Source organism: Asparagus officinalis, unplaced genomic scaffold (assembly GCF_001876935.1).
Source record: "Asparagus officinalis unplaced genomic scaffold, Aspof.V1 AsparagusV1_Un271, whole genome shotgun sequence".
Lineage (NCBI taxonomy): Eukaryota > Viridiplantae > Streptophyta > Magnoliopsida > Asparagales > Asparagaceae > Asparagus > Asparagus officinalis.
Window position 1 is genome coordinate 158,616 of NW_017972536.1, and position 19,200 is coordinate 177,815.

The 19,200-nt window shown below is 34.3% G+C and overlaps 1 protein-coding gene across 1 annotated transcript; it reads left to right on the forward strand.

The window, feature by feature from the left end:
- Positions 1-9,667: 9,667 nt before the first annotated feature.
- On the forward strand, positions 9,668-16,630 carry LOC109827501 (uracil-DNA glycosylase, mitochondrial). The gene is made up of 7 exons (XM_020394507.1): positions 9,668-10,090; positions 10,415-10,635; positions 13,094-13,252; positions 13,780-13,810; positions 14,945-15,080; positions 15,569-15,652; positions 16,230-16,630. Exons 1-7 carry the CDS (start codon positions 9,838-9,840, stop codon positions 16,294-16,296), a joined length of 951 nt encoding a protein of 316 aa, XP_020250096.1. The 5' UTR covers positions 9,668-9,837; the 3' UTR covers positions 16,297-16,630.
- The last annotated feature ends 2,570 nt before the right edge of the window (positions 16,631-19,200 follow it).

Sequence of the window (19,200 nt, forward strand, 5' to 3'; positions counted from 1 at the left end):
GGGGGGGGGGGGGGGGGGGGGGGTAAGATTTTAGTGCAAACTTTTCCTTAACTTCCCCACCTCTACCCTCCTAATAGAACTTTCAAACAATGTTAAATCCAAATTTCTCTTCTCCTTCCCTACTCTACCCTCCATCCAAACATACCCTTAGCGGCAATCAAAATGCTCTTCTGAGGATTTGAGCTCATGGGTTTGAAGAACAAGGAGTATTTAAAGAGGAGATGAGACTGAGGAGCTCCATTGGAGAGCTTGAGAGATGGGAAAATGGCAACACTGATGATTATCTCCATTGAGAGAGTAATGGCTTCTTGGATTTTGAGAGGAATGAAGAAATGATGAGGTTTAAGGAGGAATACTAGCATCTAAAGGGGGCTTACTCTACAGTGTAAGGAAAGTACCTTTGTGTAAAACCCCATAATTTTTGAAAATACTATGGTAAATAGTATTAAGTGAGTTATATTATGATAAATATCATTTATTGATGAATGAGTACATGGGTAATCAATTTGAGATTGATTAAGTATGTATATAAGTGTAAACGAGTGAAATCATGCATGTGTTCACAAACCTACAAAGTTGGATTTTTGCTTCTGGCCGGTCGACTGACAACTTATATCAGTCGACCGATGGGAGTTGGACGATCGACCGATGATAGCATCAGTCGACCGACGGGAGGCAGAACCCTATAGGTTTTGTTTTCCGTTCTTTTTGAGTTGATTCGGGTTTGCCTATATATATGGTTATATTTCACAAAAATTTCCCTTTTTCATCATATCTCTGAACCCTAGCAGCCACTCTCTCCCCTCAAAACCCTAGATATTATTTTTTATGATTTTCAAGAGCTTTGTGAAGTAAATACCGAGAAGAGGGTGAGATCATTGACATTTGGTGAAGGAGAACCTGTTTTCTTGCATATTTGGGGATTCTTGCATGTGTTGAGGCGAGTTTCATCTCCTCCAATCTCATCCCCGTGTTTATTTGGTTTTCACTTATTTCTATTTGGTTTTATTAGACTTTAAAACCTAGTTTAAGTATAAAGATTGTTCTTTTAAACCACAAGTGTAATGACCATGAATTTTCGAGACTAGTTTAAATAAATTTTTGGTATTTTAAAATATTTAATTATTATTTTTAAAAGAATATTTGTATTTTTCTCAATTTTTTAGACTTTTCTACGATTTAAAAATCCAATTTTATATTTATTTAAATTATTTTGATATTTATGAATTAACTTAGTGCAGTAAAAATTTCTGGAATTAATCAGTTGTGTTATCGATACTATTACGTATCATTTTAAATAATATGTTGTATTATTATTACTATTATGTATTATTTCGTATAATATAGTGTATTATTATTAATATTACGTATTATTTGTATAATTTGTTGTATTATTACTACTATTACATATTATCTGTTGTATTAGTATAACTGATATGTTTTAATTTGTAGATAATTTTCCTATAATTATTTAATTTAAAATTTAAGTAATTATATTTTTTTATTAATTATTTTTGTTTAAATATCTAAACTCTAACCCTAATTTCAAACCTATATATATCCTATATATGTATCTCTCTTCCAGTTCACGAAAACACAGCGCCTCGTGTTCTGCTCTCTCCCCTCTCTCTCTTTTCTGCTCTGCGAGCCGCCGCTTTGGCCGCCCCTTCGTCGCCGTACGACGCACCTTGCTCCCCCAGCGTTTACCTCTCTCTCCCCCGTCGACCGCGCCTCATTCCCCATCGGCCACCCTCTCCACCACCTGTCTCCCCGCTCCCGTTCTCCTACGCCTCCTCTCTCACCAACGTGCCTAGATCAGATTCCACGCCGCCCCATTTACCGTCAGATGTCGCGTCGTTCTAGTAGCCAACGCCGTGCCTCCTATAGATCCGACCTCGCCTTGCGCCACCGCCCACCAATAGCTCTGCTACCCCATCTCGCGCCTTCATTCGCCTAACCTACGCCTCCTCCGACGAGCGCTTACCCTGGCTTCGACTGTCGCTCCATCCCATCACCGCCCTCGCCCCGAGCTCCTCCTTCAACCCGAGCTCAGCCCCAGCCTCACCGCCTCCCCCAACAGCCCGAGCCCGCCGTTGATGTCCTCCTCCTCACCTCAACACCCAACGTCGAACAGCCTCCTTCATCACCACCGACGCCACTGTCCGGCTCCACAAATTAGCCTCTCGATCCGCTGCGCGCATCGCCGAACAACGAACAGCAAACTATAACGTCGCCATCTCGTCAATAGGCTCTGTGGCCTTGTAGGCAAGATCTCATTACTTATTGACTTGTCATTCAATTTCTAGATCTTTTATAAGTTAATTAATTAGATTAGACTATAATATGATTAGTTGTATTGTATATATTGTGATTACATACATGGATTGTTTGACAAATGACTATATAGAAGCTTGTTGTTTTATCATCTAGTTGTTATCCAATAGGAGAGACTGTACATGAAGACGACTCCTGTTAAAAGTATGATTTATAAGCGTGCTTCAAAGCATGGCTATACTCACTCGACATCGATATCCCAATGTGAGGAGTGCTGAGTTCCCTTGATATCGATATCCCCGTATAAGGTTTCCTTGACTATTACTATTATAGCATTGACTAGACGATGCACTCTTAATCGGACGTATTATGGGTCATGATTATTTTTATAGTTTTACAGAAGTCGTTCCACGGTAACTCCGTGACTAGTGCACAATATTTTATGTATAGTCATTTAATTTAATATGACAAACATGGGGTTTATAAAGGGGAATTGGATGGAGCATATAGCATCTATATAAACGGGCACATGCGCTTTTCTGATATCGTGAGTTTTTATATACATGGGCCAGAGGGTCAATACTTGACTTGAAGGCACGGCCCCTGGACAGGTTTATGGGGACCCGATTATATACATGAAGATATTCTTCCCCAGTTCAAATAACATGTAAAATATGTATAATATGCTTGTGGGTCTTCTGGAAGACTTTGTTAGTTTTGTTGAGATGTGGACCAGTGAGTTGTGATAGGATGGCTAGTAGTATGACCTCGTCACTTGAATGATTATCGATTCTCCTGACTGTTATACTCTACTAGTGGATCATGTCTAGATTGTTAGTATTCCAGTTGCATACCTCTATCGTTGTTACTATCATCACATGTTTCTATTTCTATTTCTGTTATCGCATTGGTCACGCTTTTATTGTCATTACTGTTGTTGCATCTATTATTGCTTTGGTCGTTCGACCGTTCTTTTCTTTTGTGGGGTCTTACCGTGTGCCATACACGCTGACGTGCACCTGTTTTCTCTGGTGTACGTCAGACTTAGAGGAAGGACATGTCCAGCTTGGAGATACGCTAGAGCCCGAATATTCTCAGTAGAAGTGCCTTGCAGACAGTGCAGAAGAAGAAGTCGAAGCCTAGTTTTTATTTTATTAGTTGATGGTCTTAGTTTACTTTTACAGTATTTCCTTTCTATTTCTGTTGGACGATGTATTTTTATATTTCTCTAGTATCCTGTTGTTCAGTTTTGTATAAGGGCATGTTGACCCGAATATTATGTTTTGGATGATATTTCTTTTATGATATGGATTATTTTGTTCTAAGTTTGTCTATTATATTCTTGCTAACTGTGATCGGGGACTTGTGACTTTACATTGTATATTGCTTGACGCTTAGCGTATTAGGTTGAGAAGAAATATTTATTTTTATTTATTCTCCTTAATCTAATACGTCGCGGGCTTGTTCACGTCCCGATTCCCCGGTATTTTAAGAAGTGGGGCGTAACAACAAGGCTACAAGATTTGATCCTTTGATTTTAAAAAGTTATAATACTGATTCTCTTATTTGGATTTAATTTCTAAAATAAATTCTAACATGAGATTTTGTCGAGATTTTTGGTTTTCATTATAATCCTTACGAACATGATCATGTTAGGGTTAATAGAATTCACTCAAACTTGATAAATTGAGTTTCATGTAGTTAATCGTACCCTAATCACATTAAACAAGTTTAATTATATGTACTTATATGTAAAAATATCAATTTGATGGATTGTAGATCAAAACCTGCACTGTAAATTCATTTTCAATTTCTCTTCTAGTCGGTCGATCGAACGAAGGAGTCGGTCGACAGATGCAAACTGTGTAGCGTGTGCACGTTTGTGCATGAGCCGATCGGTCAACCGATGGCCTACTTCGGTCGACCGATGAGCTGCTATTTGAGTATTTGTTTTCACTACGTTTGTTTGATCGCAACCACGGAGTACGTGTTGCACGTAGATCCATGCACGTGACCCTGAGAGTGTACACGTATTGGTGATGCGCACACACGAGCATTCGGAGGTGCGTAACTTATATTTTGATCTAGTTGTGATAGATAGTCATATATATTGCATTTCATGAATGTGTGGATGCTGAGTGGGGTTAGTCAGTATTCCCGCAATGAAATCGCGGCTAGACTACACTCATAGTTTGTTAGTTATACCCCGCAATGAGACCGTGGCCGGACGACACTCTATGTTGCATCATTGTTTTTCGGAATAGGGTGATATATTTGTTTTTGCAGGGCGATTGAGTAAGGTTGTTGATGCCACATGATACTGTGAGCGTCTTACAAAAGTATCGTTGTTTCTGTTAGGAGATTGCACAGATTGCATTCATGCTCCCATGTTAGTTACCCGAGAGTAGGATATGAGACTGAGGATGTTATTCACGGTATTTCTATGTGAGAAGTTTGTATCGGATGTTTATTTTTGTGACTACGCCACCTACCCGAGGATAGTGTGAGATGTTTGACATGATTGGCATTAGATGAGGTTTGGTATGGTATTGTCTTTCATTTATTGTTTTATTCTTAGGATTTAGAGTTGGTATTTAGTTATTCACAACTTAAGATATAAGGTATATACATGAGCGTTTTCTTGTTTCGATTATTTCGCTTGACGTACCCATTCTCATGATGTGGATTTCTAAATATTAATTTTCACTTAGTTCAGGATAGATGTGTTATACACACACACACACACACACACACACACACACACACACTAACCCGTATTTTTCATATATATACTCCTAACCCCCTCTCCCTGGGGGCGGTGAAGATGATCCCGCTAGCGCTTTGACGCTCGATGTTTCCCCTCTTTTCAGGCAGTGAGTCAGGCATACGGAGAGTCACAGGTTGATGGAATTTCGGCTTAGCTTCTATCATTATTCATTATTATTAGTTATTTAGTGCTCCACAGTAGTTATTGTTCATTTTCAAACATTTAGAATTGTACTTTATTTTGGAAAGACCGTGTGCCTTAGTACTATTTTTATTTGACTCTATGTATCGAGATATTTTACATTTGTTTCAGTTTATCAGTAGTATTCTCTTTTATTCAGGTGGAACATGATTATGTTTATTTGGATATCTCCTTCTTTATCATGTTCATTGTATTATCATCTTATTCTATTTGCTTTGTACCTGCACTTGTTTATTGTTGATTCCACTAGAGAGATATTACTGTGATGGTGAAACGTGTTGTTGCACTGTGTGGATGCATGTCAGGTTTGACATTCTTAGGTTCACTTTGGACTACAGCCTTGTATAAAACCAGGAGCGTCACACTTTGAGACAATCGTCTCTCCCAGTTTATGTGTTCAGTTTACTTCTTGAATGGAGAGTGAGCTGCTAATTAATGGCTTGAAGAAAAATAGCTATTTAATAATTATTTAACAGTTTATATTTTACCGATTTTTAACTCCATCGGGCAACTTCTAGGATAAGGTTTTTTTTTTTGTTTGGCGAGCAAACTTCCCTGCCTCCCAAAGCGCGGCCTCTAATATTCTAGAAAAGTAAATTTTTATGGATGCTTTTCGGGAGAGTTAAACTAGAAACTTTAGAGTGCCAGTTCAACTTGACTCTTTCGCTACATCTAAGATAATGTTAATTATGTTATAAATATACTATAACAAAAAAAAAAAAGAGATAGGTCCCATAAGTCACTTAACAGTTGGATATGCCTAGTATCTATGTGTTAACTTTTCAAACTAGTCTATATTCTTTAAAACATGAATAAAAAATTTCACTAATGTTCATTTTACAAATGACTAATATAATGATTAGAAATGTTTAAATTATATAACTTTTACACATGGACCGTGTCTAGTGCAGATTAAAACTAGACGAGATCGATCATCGTATTAAATAAATCTATCGATGAGAATCCCCGCTCACTTTCTCATTTTTCCTTTGTCACATGTTCACATTACATTAAAATCGAGTCAATGCCCTAAAAGCAATATTTTTATGTGATGCACTCCCTTCACTTTTCACCCATGTGGTTTAACCTCAAGAAGTGTCACATCATGTGCTGCTGTCTTCTTTTAGCAATTATTACCCGCCAACTAAGTATAGAGAGGATAAAAAGTACAAAACCCCAAAATAGCTTTATCTACTATATTCTTTCATGTTAGGTCTATTTAGAGTTCATGTTAGGTCTAATTTCATGTTAGGCCTAATAATAGTTCATGTTAGGTCTAATTTTAGTTCATGTTAAGTCTAATAATAGTTCATGTCATGTCTAATAATAGTTCATGTTAAGTCTAATTTCAGTTCATGTTAAGTCTAATTTTAGTTTAGGTTATGTCTAATTTTAGTTCATGTTAAGTCTAATAATAGTTCATGTTAGGTCTAATTTCATGTTAAGTCTAATAATAGTTCATGTTAGGTCTAATTTTAAATTAGACTTAACATGAATTAAATTAGACTTAAAAGGAATTTAACATGAAGTAAATTAGACCTAACATGAACTGTTATTAGACTTAACATGAACTAAATTTAGACTTAACACGAATCAAGTTGGACTTAATATGAAATTAGACCTAACATGAACTGTTATTAGACTTAACATATACTTAAATTAGATGTAACATGAACTATTATTAGACCTAACATGAACTATTATTAGACCTAACATGAAATTGGACCTAACATGAACTATTATTAGGCTTAACATAAACTATTATTAGACTTAACATAAAATTAGACCTAACATGAACTATTATTAGATCTAACATGAACTATTATTAGACCTAACATGAAATTAGACCTAACATGAACTATTATTAGACTTAACATGAAGTATTGTTAGACATAACATGAACTGATATTAGACATAACATGAACTATTATTAGACCTAACATGAACTATTATTAGACTTAAAATGAACTATTATTAGACCTAACATGAACTATTATTAGGCTTAACATGAACTATTATTGGACCTAACATTAACTATTATTAGACATAACATGAACTATTATTAGACTTAACATGAACTGAAATTAGACCTAACATGAACTGAAATTAGATTTAACATGAACTATTATTAGACCTAACATGAACTATTATTATACCTAACATGAACTGAAATTAGACCTAACATGAACTGAAATTAGATTTAACATGAACTATTATTATACCTAACATGAACTATTATTAGACCTAACATGAACTATTATTAAGAAAATGAGTTAATAATGTAAATGAATTTGTTAGTCAAGTGTTTTTAATCCCATCATTCCTACATTGGGATTTTAGGATACATCAAAAAGGCATTTGACATATATCTACATTGCACACATTCAACCAAGTATATGCATTCCATACAGATATTCCTATATATATAATTTTCACATTGTTGTCAATAAATAGTTATTTACTGCTTTCATGTTACTTGACATTAAGAACTATTATGTGAATTTACTTTGTGTCCGATAAACTCCAAATTACACCACAAACTTCCATAAATTACACATAATAGAAAAGCAATTTCTACAAATTTATAAACCTAAAGTAAATAATATTTCTCAAAATAACAAAAAAAATGATATAACTCTTAATTACACCACAAACTTCCATTAATCACATGCACATTAAAAAAGTAACATCTACAAATTTATGAACCTCAAGTAAATAAAATTTCTCAAAATAAAGAAATGGAACTCCGCTCCATTTATCCAAAGGAAGTTAAAAACACAATCAATACTCCTTGGTCCTTAACAATAACATGCGCCTCTGGATTAAAAATAAATAATTTGATACTAAGCTCCGAAAGAGTAAAGTATTAATGAAATACATCGAGAAATTTATCATGACATTCAATCCGGGGTGTCTTGGAGCAATTAGAGGTCTTGGAGGCAGACTCCGCCTTTTGCTATTTTTAAATCTAGAAACCATTAGCCACATAAGAATAAAAAATTGGTAATACTATTTATATAAGTGTTAATGTATCGAGAAACTCATCTGGAGATAAAAATATGGATGAAATAAAATATGAACTATGGCAAATGTAATCACGAAGCTCCCAACTTGAAATATTAGTAGTAAAAAAAACTGGATATTTATTTAACATCAAATAAACTAACGCAATTGGATACTAATGGTCACTCATTTTTAAAAAAAATTATATAACTTACAAAAACCATTGAAAATTGGATAATGAACATCGATCTCTCCTTCTAAAAAAAAATTATATAACTTACAAAAACCATTGAAAATTGGATAATGAACATCGATCTCTCCTTCTCTCCCTCAACCTTCACGAGTGCATCTTAATAGAAAATCATGTAGTTACCTTTTTACTATCTACATGTTTTTACGTAACCATCTAACACTATTTTTGAAAGCTATAAGTAAATTATAATAATAGTATAAACAATGATTAACTTTTTACTAACCTGTGATGATTGTCTTTTCTTCCATTCCTCAACCTTTTTCTCCAAGTTCTATTTTCTATTTAATGCGGATATGTTTGACTGAGAAAATTAGGTCAATTTATAAGAATCACATGACCTTTAAATTCTAAACTGAAATTTTCATTTGTAATCATGCATCATTGATAGGTGTAGACAATTTGTACCTTTATCCTAATGATGACATTAATATTGGATTAGTGGAGGGGTTACAAAAATTAGAAGTTAATATTAGTGGATAATTAATAGGAGAGTTATGACATTATTAGAATGTATGCATATATATGTATGTGTTTATATGTATGGATGCATGTGTTTTATGTATGTATGTATGTGGTTTGGAGGGCATTTTTGGAAGAAATGTTTTAACATGCCAATCCACTTTTATAATAGTATTAGATTAGATTAGATGTAACATGAACTATTATTAGACCTAACATGATCTATTATTAGACCTAACATGAAATTAGACATAACATGAACTATTATTAGGCTTAACATGAACTGAAATTAGATTTAACATGAACTATTATTAGACTTAACATGAACTAAAATTAGACCTAACATGAACTATTATTATACCTAACATGAACTGAAATTAGACCTAACATGAATTAGTTCTAACATGAACTCTAAATAGACCTAACATGAAAGAATAGAGAAGATAAGGGCATTTTGGAGTTTTGTATTTTTTATGCTCTCTCTATGCTTAGTTGGCGGGTAATAATTGCTAAAAGATGGCTGCAACATATGATATGATGGCTGCAACATATGATATGACACTTTTTGGGGCTGAACCATATTGGGAAAAAAAATAAAAGTGTTACAACACATGAAGATATTGTTTTTGGGACATCGACACAATTTTCCCTCATATTTATTTATGTTTTCTTATTCAATGACATTGCCTAACTTTTTCTCACAGCTACTGGAAAATGAACTACAACAATAACAACAGCTGTACTGCAATTAGCCCTTCAATAGCCTTCCCGCCAAAATCCATGATATATCTCCTGATTCATCCCAAAATAAACCCTAATGCATCTACTCTCCTAAAGCTGAAACAATCGGGAAAAAAAAATTTAAAAGTAAAAGATAAAAATGGCTTCTTCTGCTTCAAAAACCCTAATGGAGCTCCTCAATCCGTCAAAGCGCCTGAAAACCCTCTCCTCATCCTCCCCCGCCGGAACCGTAATCCCCAAATCCCCCATCGCCGCCTGCTCCAGCTCAACCTCAGCCGACGCCGCCTCCAATCTCACCCCCGAACAGCGATCAAGAATCGAGATAAACAAAGCCCTCGCTCGATCCAAGCGCAATCTCAGGCTCTGCACCGAGAAGATCGAGAAATCCAAAGGTATTACTTCTTTCCTAGGGTTTCCGTATACTTTAGTTTTGGTTAAAGATTTTCTCTTTTTTGCATATAGGCCCTCAAAATTAAGCACGTCTTGCAAGTATACACCTAAAAGCTAGATATTCGCTAATTTATTCCTTGCGTCTACTACATTGAGTTAAAATACCCCCATATTTAATGTCTTTAGATTTTGAACGGAATATCTGAATATTTTAACTCTTAGGTGGAATATAGGGTTAAATTAGCAAATATCTATATTTGAGGGTTTATAGGTAAAAAATCCTTTTGGTAAAGTTGGATTTTTGTACTGAATGTGTGATGGTTCAGCTGAAGGGTTGGGTTATGCGAAGCTGGAGGAGCTTTTGGTTGAAGAGACATGGTTGGAAGCAATTCCTGATGAGCTTCAGAAGCCCTATGCGAAGAATCTGTGTATGTTTGTAGAAAGAGAGATTTGTGGGAGCGTTCCGATCTATCCACCCCCATACCTCATCTTTAATGCACTTAATTCGACTCCGTTTGATCGGTTGAAGGTTGTGATCATCGGGCAGGTATATTTTCTGAGTTCCAAGTGAGAAATGTACCTTAAGTCGAGGAATGTATACTTCAGGAAGAAATGTATTGTTTGTAGCAAACATTTAAAGGTTCTCATCGAATTGTTCATCATGCCAGGATGTAGGTTTTCTATATGATAGGTATTACTACCACCTAAGCATGAAATAAATTATAACTATAAATATAAAGTTTCAGCGACTATTTCCTAACAATCTACAATTTAATTAAGAAAAATAGCACATTGTTTTTCACTTCAAATGCCTAGAGTGAAAGTATCTGACTGTTCTTTCTGTTCTCAAACTCTTAGGGAGGGTTATTGGTTGGGACATTTTGGGGGATAATGTGATAATTTTGGGGATTCTATTTCAAAGTGTTATTCATTAGGACAATGGAACAAGGATAATACCTTTTTGTGTTATTGGTTTTTTGGAACACTAGTGAGACAATTACACCACTTAGGATAAAATTACCCCAATCATATACAAAAATTTTGTCTCAATAGTAAAAGTTTACCCCATCCTCCATATTAGAACAATGTTGTTCCACTTTAAAGGCAATTGGGATAATTTTAAAATATTTTTGTATTACTTAACTAATACATGCTAATTATATTATAAATATATGACATGATATATAAACTATAACATATATTAATATTTTAATAACATAATTTAATAACATATATTAATAATATTATATAATGGTAATTATAGTATAATGTATTTATTATAATATTATATAATATTTTAATAATATTATATAATAACATATATTGATATTTTAATAACATATATTAATATTTTAATAACATATATTATTGATGTTATATTATATTAATTATTATATATAGTATAGCATGCTAATATAATATAATATAATACAATATAATAATTAATAATAGTAATTTGTAAGTATAGTACAATATATTATATTTTAATATAAAGTAAAATAATAATTATATTATAATAATATACTAAATAATATACTAAACCAATTGTATAAGTTAATTTAGAAGTAATTAATAGATAAAATTATTTTTTAATAAGGTGTCACATCATCAATTATCCCACATGAATTATCAAATCAAAGGCTCAAATTATCCTATTATCCCACTTTATCCTACTTTACCCCACTCAAAATATCCCAAAGGGGTAAAATTGTTCCATTGGAACAATTTTTTCACTTGGCCCCAATTTATCCCAACCAATAACCCCCCCTTAGTTTTGATACCTTATTTCAATTTGATGAAGTTAAAAGGAGAAAATGGGACTCTTTTTCCTAAATTCGCAAACCGATTGCAGATAGATTAGATGACTACAATACTTCTTCCTGATTTTTGATGTTCCAAAGTTGAACTTGGGTTAGATGAAAGGTGATTAAGATTGCTTGACATGCATTGTCATTTAACGACTGTTAGCTTAAGCTTTGGGTAAAAGTTGTTATCTGTATGTTACCAAAGTATGAGTTTCAAGGGTTCAAACCCTCCTATTAAATAATTTAATCACTGCTCCCGGTTTATTTTGCGTTCAATCAAATGACATTTATGCTAGAGGTCTTCTACTTGTCCTCGTCCCATTGAAGGGGGAGCATTGAAGTTACTTGATACACATTGGTCTGTGACCCATCATCGTGATCTTTATCGGTAAACATGGGAAGTTGAAAAGCTAAGTGAAAACGGCTGATGGGTGCATGGGATGTGAGGTGGTAAAGAAGGAATAGAATTGGTTGGTCCTCTTTAACTCAACCTCAACTTATTCATTCTCTATTAACTCGTTAGTTCGCTTAAGTTGGGTTAAATGCTATTGGATGGGTAGGCTTGAATAATTTTATGTTACTTTTGCCTTCTTATCTTGGACTGTGATTTGAATATGAATGGATTTCAACTGATCTTGAGTTACCTCCTTTTCAGGGTTATCTGACCTTTATTAAATTTGGTGTGCTAGCATCACATTACTGTCAGAAGAGGAATTATTCTTAGTTTTTTGCTTGTGGCATACCACTTTGAGATATTCTCTCTCTACCTTTTGGGTTATTTTAGAATCTTTGATGCAAAATATGTGCTACTGGTATGTGAATGGATTTGATTTAGCGGATGTAGTTACATATTTGCTTTATTTTTGTCTCATGATGCACGTTACAAAGCATAAAGCATGAATTTCTATTTTTGAATTCTAGAAGTCTTGTTGACTACTTATGATCTATTTTTGCATCCAACAATTCAAAAATTTTCCCCATCGTCTGCAAGGCAGAAAAGGATAACGAGTGTTGAAAGATGTAATTGATTTTGTTATGATTAACTTTTCTTAACCTTGTTTAATAGATCAAATGCTGATGTTAATCTTGTTTAATAGATCAACTGCTGATATTGATATTGGTTCAATTTCTTATTACTACCTTCTTTTAATATTTTGGATGTCATGTACAATTCATCACTTATGTAACTGGCTGTTTCAGGATCCTTATCATGGACCTGGTCAAGCCATGGGTCTGGCTTTCTCAGTACCAGAGGGTATCAAGGTTCCATCAAGCCTAGTCAACATATTCAAAGAACTGAAGAATGATGTTGGCTGTTCTATCCCATCACATGGTAACCTAGACAGATGGACAGTGCAGGTAAATTCATCATTTGTGTTCTCACATAATTGTGAACTAAATGCTTTTCAGTTATCTATTGTTTGATTTGGTTGAGTTATCTTGTATATGGTTTTCTGTGTTTATGGTCCTCATCTTTTTCCACCATGAGAGACATTCTTTTAACATTTCCATGGATTTGCTTCTTTTTATCTAATTCCTTATTTTCATGTCCCTAATGTGAATTTATCCCTAGAAATTCTTTTAACTAAATACATTCCACATTTTGGCTGACCTGTTTGCATATGTACAAACAGTATTTATGCTGCATCTCATTATTCTAGAAACAATGTATAACATTGATAAAGACTTGTATAGATTCTCTACTCTCCAATCAAGGCTATCTGTAAAATATGCTTAAATTTGAAGGGAGGAAAAGAAAGGGGTTGATAGAGGACTGTTTGGTCTAATTAATGACCAGCAGTTAAGGATCTTGATCCTATCTTACTAGGAAATTTCCTTTTAAGTTGCTTTAGACTGCTTCTGACTTTGATAATATTTTCATGTAGGGTGTTCTTCTGCTCAACACTGTCCTAACAGGTATATACCTTTTACGCGCTTTAATATATCAATGTAGCACCCTCCTCCTTCCCTCCCTTCTAATTTGCGTTTAATATATCATTTAAATGTAGCACCCTCCTCCTTCCCTCCCTTCTAATTTGCATGCAACTTTGTTATAGGCATCTCAATTATTTTATTCATTAACAAGTGATACAGTGAACTTGGAGACATGATTACATCTGTAACTATTTATCAGTTTTATTTTGCAATGGTATCTGCTTGGCTATGTAAGAAATTGTATATATATCTATATGCTAGAAAAGTTCTCTGTAATTTGCAGATTTTACCTATTTGCAAGGTTAACATAACCACAATAATACAACACAATAATTACTGTGTGCAGAATGTGATTATAACATGACACTGTGAGCAACGAGGATGCAGTTGAGATCACTAAAAAAGCTATGGTAAATGAATTAATGGATAGCTGAACCAAATGGAGGTCAGCGTGGACTCTCACTAGAACCATAAAGAATATATGTGCAGTGTTCCTATGTTCGCACTGAAAAATAGCGACCATAGTGTTTGTTTAATACTTCAGTTTCATCTACAAAATGATGTTACCAGGATCTGTGGTGCTCTCTCTGGCAGCATTAATTGCAAAGGGACATTTTCTTTTCAACATAGTTTTGTCCGTCCAGATTACCATCAAAGGGTGCCGTAGAAGGCACATCTTTTTAAATTTTGGATATTCCAACTTCTCTACCATAACATTGATTTTTGCCTTATTGCAGACTCATAACACCGTAATTGAGTTACTTTCTAGACCTTTTTCTGCAGACATCATAAAGCTATCAGACTTCGGAAACTTGTTACAGTTATGCAAACAAAACAATGATCAATCTATAAGCAGAAACTCATTAGGTTATGAGATGTTTCTGTCTCGCATAACAACTCTAACCTTGTCCTGGTTATTGGGCGAAAGCATGATGCCTTTTGGTCTAAGTTTCTCAGGTTCCCTGATATCGTACGATCATTTTTGTATTCATTTGTATTCATTTGGAATGAAAATCCAATTACACACTACTTCTTTTGCCGTCTGATGACCAATGAAACCCTTTCTATTTTCCCCCTTGTATGTTCTTATTAATTTTTTTACTGTAACCCTGTCAGTGAGGAACCATCAAGCTAATTCTCATGCTAAGAAGGGCTGGGAAGCATTTACAGATGCAGTGATACGAACAATTTCACAGAAGAAAACTGGAATTGTTTTTCTTCTTTGGGGAAATTCTGCTCAAGAGAAGGCAAGGTATGTTCTCCCACTCAGTTAATAGGTGTTAAGAGTATAAAAATAAGCCCTTAACCCTTATCATAACTTTGGAGGTTTGATGTAGTGGCAAGTTCCTTTGACAATGAGAAAATTGATATCCTATCTCAACTTTAGGTTTGTCACAGATATAGAAGATCCTTGAACCTGCAGATATTTTCTAAGATCTATACCCAAAAATTATTTGTCAATATGCTCAACCTGAAAGGTCATCACTGTTATAAATCTTGAATATTTACACATAGATGAAGGAACATGCTTTATGAAACTATTAGAAAAGTACATGTTTTTTTCCTATCATCAGAATCGTTCATAACTAGTCTGTTGAAGAGATTGTAGTAGAAGAATTCATTTGTAAAACTGTTAGTTTGGCAGGTGTATTGATTAATGTCTTGATTGATATCTATCAATTTATTTAAGCTCTATTTTGCTGTTTACCTACATCTTTTACATTCACTCACAACTTGCAGACTTATTGATGAGTCAAAGCACCATGTCCTGAGAGCTGCTCATCCATCAGGCTTGTCTGCAAACAGAGGATTTTTTGGATGCAGGTCCGTTATCAACAGAACAACCATGTTTTTGACTTTGTTGCATGGGCTTTTTCTTTCAATTGCTCTTTATATTGTTGTATCTTCTATGGTGGAGCCAATGCGAGTGGCTATTCTGCTCTATATCCTCAAATGATGATAGTAAGAATAAAAAACTTATTCCATCCATTTGTCTCTGGTCACAATTAGCATGTTGGATTATTGACATAAGCGGAAAATATTGCATGTCCCTAAATAATTCTTGAGGTAACACTATTACAGGTAATGACTACATTAAGTTGATCTCTAAGAGAAGTGGCTGCCCATTCCATTATCCTGTCCCCTGTAAATTTGCTAGTCCAGACCCATTTTCAAACATCTTTATCCTTTTTCAATATCATTAGAGATAGAGGATATGGAATTCCGCATATGTTGACTATCTAGTAAACCTAATTTTATATGTTTAAACTACAATTTTTTTGTAGACTGTGCTAGTTTGTATAATAATTCTATAATTGTTGTATGTTGCATCACTGATTTTTTGCTTTTATTTCTTTTTCATACTTTATTTCATATGTTTCTAATTAGTTTAATGGAACAGGCATTTTTCTCAGACAAATCAGCTACTAGAGAAAATGGGCCTTTCTCCAATAGATTGGCAACTCTAAATTTTGGGATCATCTTCCTTGGTGATTTTGCTGATTTGATCACACTCGTAGGTCCAAGTTATCTGCCAGCAACACGGCCAACTTCTACTTGGACGATTTTGGACTAATGGGAAAAGTATATTATAAGCTATGGTGTTTTTAACATTGTATGATATGTAGCAGGAGGGGTGTAACCTGCAATTTTGCATTTCTACTCTGTCAGTGTTAAAAAAAAATACTCTGCATCTATACAGCGCATCTGATACTGAAAAAAACTTCTAGTACCCGAGACAGGTTGCATTTGTTTTTATCATGGGCTAAAAGTAGATTAGTGATATGCATGTGTTTTTGAACATTGTTTATCTTAGCTATGAATTCAGTGATTGCAAATGAGTGGAATGCAATTTATGTTGACAATCAACATACAAGCTCATGACGTCGCACTTTGCTGCATATATTGCACATTTGTTAAGCAGAAGCATATGCTAGATTTCAGGTATTGTCTTGTGAGATCATCAGACACCCAAAAAACTGCTGGCCTTTTTATTTTGTTCATTCATACTATTGCAAAATTAATAAGTTGGATGTTCAAGCTCTTTAAACTATGTTTTCAGGCGCTGTGAGGATTTCAATTAGGGTTTTTGAAGCAGAAGAAGCCATTTTTATCAATTGTTTCAGTTCAGGAGAATTGATGCGGTGGGTTCATAGTTTGGAGGAACTTGGGAATATAGTGAGGATTTTGGCGGGAAGTCTATGGAAGCGCTAATTGCATACAGCTGTTGTTCTTATTTTAATTTTATTTTTCAGGGGCTGTGAGAAAAAAAAATAGTGCAATATCATTCCACAAGAAAATATATCCATCCCTCAGATGGCATATAAATATGATTTGAATGTGGTTGTATATGTGAAGTATGATAAAATAAAAATGAGATGGTGAAAGGAGATTATTATGGTGTTGCATCCTAGGATTTGTGCGTAACAAAAATAAATTGTATAGTGTAATTATTCTAATAACTATATTAACTTGTTTGAAAAATTAACACATCAAACTAGTTTGATTCATATTTTAGAAATAATCTAAACTGGCTTGAAAATTTATCACACATACATATATATACACAATATCCAACTCAAAGCATTGAGTGACAGATCTATGGCGCGATTAGCATTGCAAACAATAAGAAATTAGTAAATAGATATTTCTCTTTGTGTCAATCTTATGTATTTTTATTTAGCAACTGACTCCCCATTCAGAGATTGACTGGAACAAATACAAATTGCTAAGTTATAAATAAATTCTCCGGAAAGGAAAATTCTTATTACTACACATATAATTTCGAACTAAACCCCCTTCATATAAAAGTGTCCCTCCTTAAACCTCATCACAGCTTCATGAAAGTACCGGGGGTGAGTAGGGTAAGTGCTAATCTAATCCGATATTGATGCCAAATTAAAACTAATAATGAATTATCTTTGCAATGATGATATACACAAAAATATAAGCAATGATATACAATGAAACAATATGACAATAGGTGATATAAACAATAAAAGCAAGGTGAAAAATACGCTAAAGATAATCACAAACACAAAGATATGATCACGGAGTTCGGTCAACTCACGACCTATGTCTTCACTCCTCACCTCGAGGAGATTCTCCACTATATCACAAAAATCTACACAATCGGTTTCCAAAGTTCACCGAAAACTTTTACAACTCACACATTATCAATTCCACAGGACACACTCCTCTAAGTGTTGGACTACCCGTGTCACATTCCTAAAGTGTTTGATTTACGACCTCTCCCTAGGCTTTACAACCATCTCACTCCTCTTGCAATTGACATCGGTCTTTCACCAACCACTCCTCTAAGTGTTCTTGTGTATTACAACGTGTTTCAACAATAAGTACAAATAAATGATATGTTCTCTAATGCAAATGAGAACGAAATTTAAGCTCACTCAATGAATTACTCCCACATACCAAATATACTTAATGTGAGATAATAAATCTCAAGTGGGTGTGTGTGTAAACAATGAGTATAATAAAATTAAAACTCAAATCAATCTAGCATAAAATTTTGAGAAACAAAATATTAAATAGCCAAATGAAGAGTTTAGAAAAACTTCTCTAAAAAAAAGAGAGGTAGAGATTTGAAGATGAAATCCTTCTCTTTGTAAAAACTTCTTCAAACAAAAAAACACACTTGATTTTCTCTTAAAACTCTTTGCAAAACCTTTTTCTAAACTTCCATAAAGAAACAAATGAGTTATGAGGACTATATATAGCCTCTCAAAAGAAATCAGCCAAAAACTAGCCGTTAGCCAAAAGACCATTGATCGATCGACTGATTTGACTGTAAAACTAAAGGCTAAAAAAATGCTTTGGTTGGTCAACTTAAAAATTACATCGGTCGACTGATGCAAGAGTATCGGTCGACTGGTGGAACCAATCGGCCGACTGAAAGCATGCACAACAAATTTCTGAATTTTGAAAAGCTGATATTGTAAATTCTGTTGGAAATTATGGTTAAATCTGGAAATAAACTGAGAAAACAGATGTGCTGTAGTTTTTAATTTTTTAGTTTACTGCTGTGTGTTATAGAAACGTTGTGCTTAAAACAATATTTGGCCTACTCCGGTACAAGGATCCTAAGGCCAAACTGTTTTCAGGAACAGCAGTATAGTACTCTGGTATGCACCAACCTAGTACTGTCAAGATCTCCTCGATCTATAAGATCTTTCAGTCAAGACAAAAGATCTCCTCGATCTCAGAACCTTACGGTTCAAAACCTTACGGTTCAAAACCTTTCGGTTTAAGATAAGTTCCCGTGGGCACAAGTTCCTGCAGCAGCAGCACAACAGCAACAACGTCGGGATCGACGTTCGTTTTCCAGCACGCAACGTTCGTGTTCCATGCACGCG

Coding starts and splice junctions, on each gene's coding strand:
- LOC109827501 (XM_020394507.1), top strand. CDS start 9,838: ATGGCTTCTTCTGCTTCAAAAACCCTAATGGAGCTCCTCAATCCGTCA. Junction 10,091..10,414: donor GAAGATCGAGAAATCCAAAG/GTATTACTTCTT, acceptor GTGATGGTTCAG/CTGAAGGGTTGGGTTATGCG. Junction 15,081..15,568: donor TCTGCTCAAGAGAAGGCAAG/GTATGTTCTCCC, acceptor CACAACTTGCAG/ACTTATTGATGAGTCAAAGC.